The 2,832-nt window shown below is 41.8% G+C and overlaps 1 protein-coding gene across 1 annotated transcript; it reads right to left on the reverse strand.

Annotated features, from left to right (window-relative positions):
- Nucleotides 1-737: 737 nt before the first annotated feature.
- Tas2r40 (taste 2 receptor member 40) lies at nucleotides 738-1,700 on the reverse strand. Its single transcript, XM_055598279.1, has one exon. The coding sequence runs from the start codon at nucleotides 1,698-1,700 to the stop codon at nucleotides 738-740; it is 963 nt and encodes a 320-aa protein (XP_055454254.1).
- Between the last annotated feature and the right edge of the window lie 1,132 nt (nucleotides 1,701-2,832).

The following is a 2,832-nucleotide window of genomic DNA, read 5'->3' on the forward strand; positions in this document are numbered from 1 at the left end:
TTCTGCCTTCTATTTTGTCACTTAATCCAGAGAAACTCCGTGTGTTATTGGTCTTTACAGACTCTTTTCACATGCTCTCTCACCTTTCCATCTCCCTCTCTGGAGATATCTGGAAGCTGAACGACACCCTATCGTTTCATTAGTAGTACACATGGCCTCCACTCAGTCAAATCCAAAGCCTCCTTTTTTTAGGGAAACCAAATATCTTACGTCTTAATAGCTCTGTCAATGTTTCCCTTTACATCTCTTTCGCTGTAGGAATTCTGGTTTCCCTTTTCGCCCTGAACACTATGTCTGATGGCAGTCCTCTTTGTACTCTCTGGGTTATTTGGGTGTCAGAAGTAGACTGAGCAGATGATTTTCTATCTAGTCCAAGATATCTTCAAGAATCAAAAGGTGCTCAGTAGATAACAGACAACAATCAGTGCTTCTCCCAGTTGAACTGAGATCTCCTCCTAAGCCTCAGGGTGTTGTGGACATCAGAGACCAGTATGGGACAGATATTGATACAGAAAAATATGTGTCAAGAGGCTTTTTTGAGTCTATCTTCAACTTGCTTTGCTACTTGATTCTCTGATTAATCCAACTTCACACTCACGTAAGAATCCAGTTCCTGGAGGATAATAGTGTCATAGCAGGTTTTGTGTGTGGGAAAAGTGAATGAAGAGATCTGTGAGGAAAGACAGAACTAGTTGGGCCAGGTTTTTTTTTAATTCTCCTGGTTCCAGTCACTGGATCTATCTTTTAAAGTAAAGATGGATATGTTGCTGAAACTGCCTCCAGGCTCTTCTCAGCCCTGGGTTTCTCAAGATCAGATGCACTGACTGGCCAGCTGGGTAGGCAGTAATGATAAACTGGCACAAACTATTCCAGAGACTGTCGATATGAAAGATGCCTAACATGGAAATAAATAGAGCCAGTGCATTGATAATGTAGAGAATGAGAGAGTGGCTGGTTGATTTGATGGCACCAAAGTGAGCCTGCATGCTGGAGTCCCCAGAGCCTGTGGCGTTGTTTCCCATGTGCAAGGTGTGCCTCTTGAGTGAGGCAATCAGCAGAGTGGCTGCCATGATGAACATGATCAAAGGAATGAGGATTCCTATATTATATAAAAGAGCCAGGCTGAGCACATTGATCTCAGAAAAGTACTTCCTCTCTGTGGAGTTAGAGGAAGGGATGGGGACAGAAGTGTTCACAAACACTTTGAAGATGTCGTTAAAGAAGAAGGAGCTCAAGATAATGGAAACTAATACTGACAGACTCAAGAGCTGAGGCACCAGCATCGTGATTTTCCGCTTCATCATAAGAAACACAGGGTGAGTGAAGTTTGCAATTTTAAGACAATAGAAGACGTTGAGCCAGGCAGCAAACCAGAGGTTACAGTAGTTCAGAAACACAGTGATGGTTTTGAAGAGTTTATACACAGAATTTTGGTTATAGATGACCCGGAATAATAAGCTGTAGGTAATCTCTATCATTGTCCAGATTTGTAGCAAGAACCTGCAAAAACTCAGCACCAACATAAGGTGGTCACCCATGGGGAGTCTTTTGCTCCTGACCCACTCAGTCCCATAGATGACTGTGATGAAGCCATTGCCAATGATGCCAATAATACAGCCTATTGTAGAGGTCACAAAAGTGATGAAGATGTTACAACTGGAAACATAATTGTCGGTAGCTTCTGTGGTTATTATTGTCATTCTGTCTGACTCCGACTTTTAGGTTCCTCACTGAGAAGTGATGTCTGCCAGTAATCCTCCCACACTCGTCAGCGTTACTGCAATGCTTCCTCTTTTAGTTGAGAGTGATTTCCTATTTCTTTTTATTTGTCACATGACTACAAGTAAGTGGCTTGACATGCAAATTATGAAAGGATTTGGTTACTGGCTCTGACTCCATTTTTCATAAACACCCACTTGTTTGAGGGCTTTCAGAAACATATTGGACAGAATTTGCAATGAATGTCCACCCTAGAATCTTCTCGTTATTATTTTAGTCCATATTCACCTGATAGGAGAAGATATCCAAGTTAGGAATCTCAGTGTCCCTTGCCTTTTTTAAAAAAGCTTATCTCATAAGATTTGTGATACTTGCTATTGTTTATAAAGCATACTGCTTTCTCATGTTGCCCAGGGTAGCTTATGATTTTTTTTTTCCACTGCTGCCTCAATTGCACATATTATAGGCATGCACTATTGTCCTCAGTCTTCTCTCTTATTGCCCTTCTTTTCTTTTTTTTAATTAATTACACTTTGTTCACTTTGTATTCCCCCATAAACCCCTCCCTTCTCCCCTCTCAGTCCCACCCTCCTTCATCTTTCTCCACTCATGCCCCTTCCCAAGTCCACTGATAGGGGAGGTCCTCCTCTCCTTCCTTTTGATCCTAGTCTATCAGGTCTCCTCAGGAGTTTGCCCTTATTTTCTAAGATTTAGTTTTATGGTTAGCATGTAGGCCAATAGTAAACTCATTTTAGCTCATATATGAACATCTTTCACTTTGAACAAAGTTTCTTCTGGAAAGGCCTCAAACAGTGCACAGAAAAGACAAAGTGGGATGATGGCACAATACTTGTCTGAGAGGATGGCCTTTTCTACCTCTGGGCAGTGGACAGATGTAGGAGCATGGGTGAGCTATGCTGTCTTGTGAAGACAAGTGGGCTGCATGGTATGGGTCTATGTGCCTGGTCGCTTGCTCTTCCTAACAGCACTAACATCTCCCATGAAGCCAGAAGACTTTTTGAGTTTGCGTGGTTACTTGGCTGAATCTACTCAATTGTTTTGTTGTCTACTTTTATGTCAACTTGTTACAAGTTACAGTCATCATAGAAGAGA

This window comes from Psammomys obesus, unplaced genomic scaffold, assembly GCF_907164565.1.
Source record: "Psammomys obesus unplaced genomic scaffold, mPsaObe1.curated_primary_1811, whole genome shotgun sequence".
Classification (NCBI taxonomy): Eukaryota; Metazoa; Chordata; class Mammalia; order Rodentia; family Muridae; genus Psammomys; species Psammomys obesus.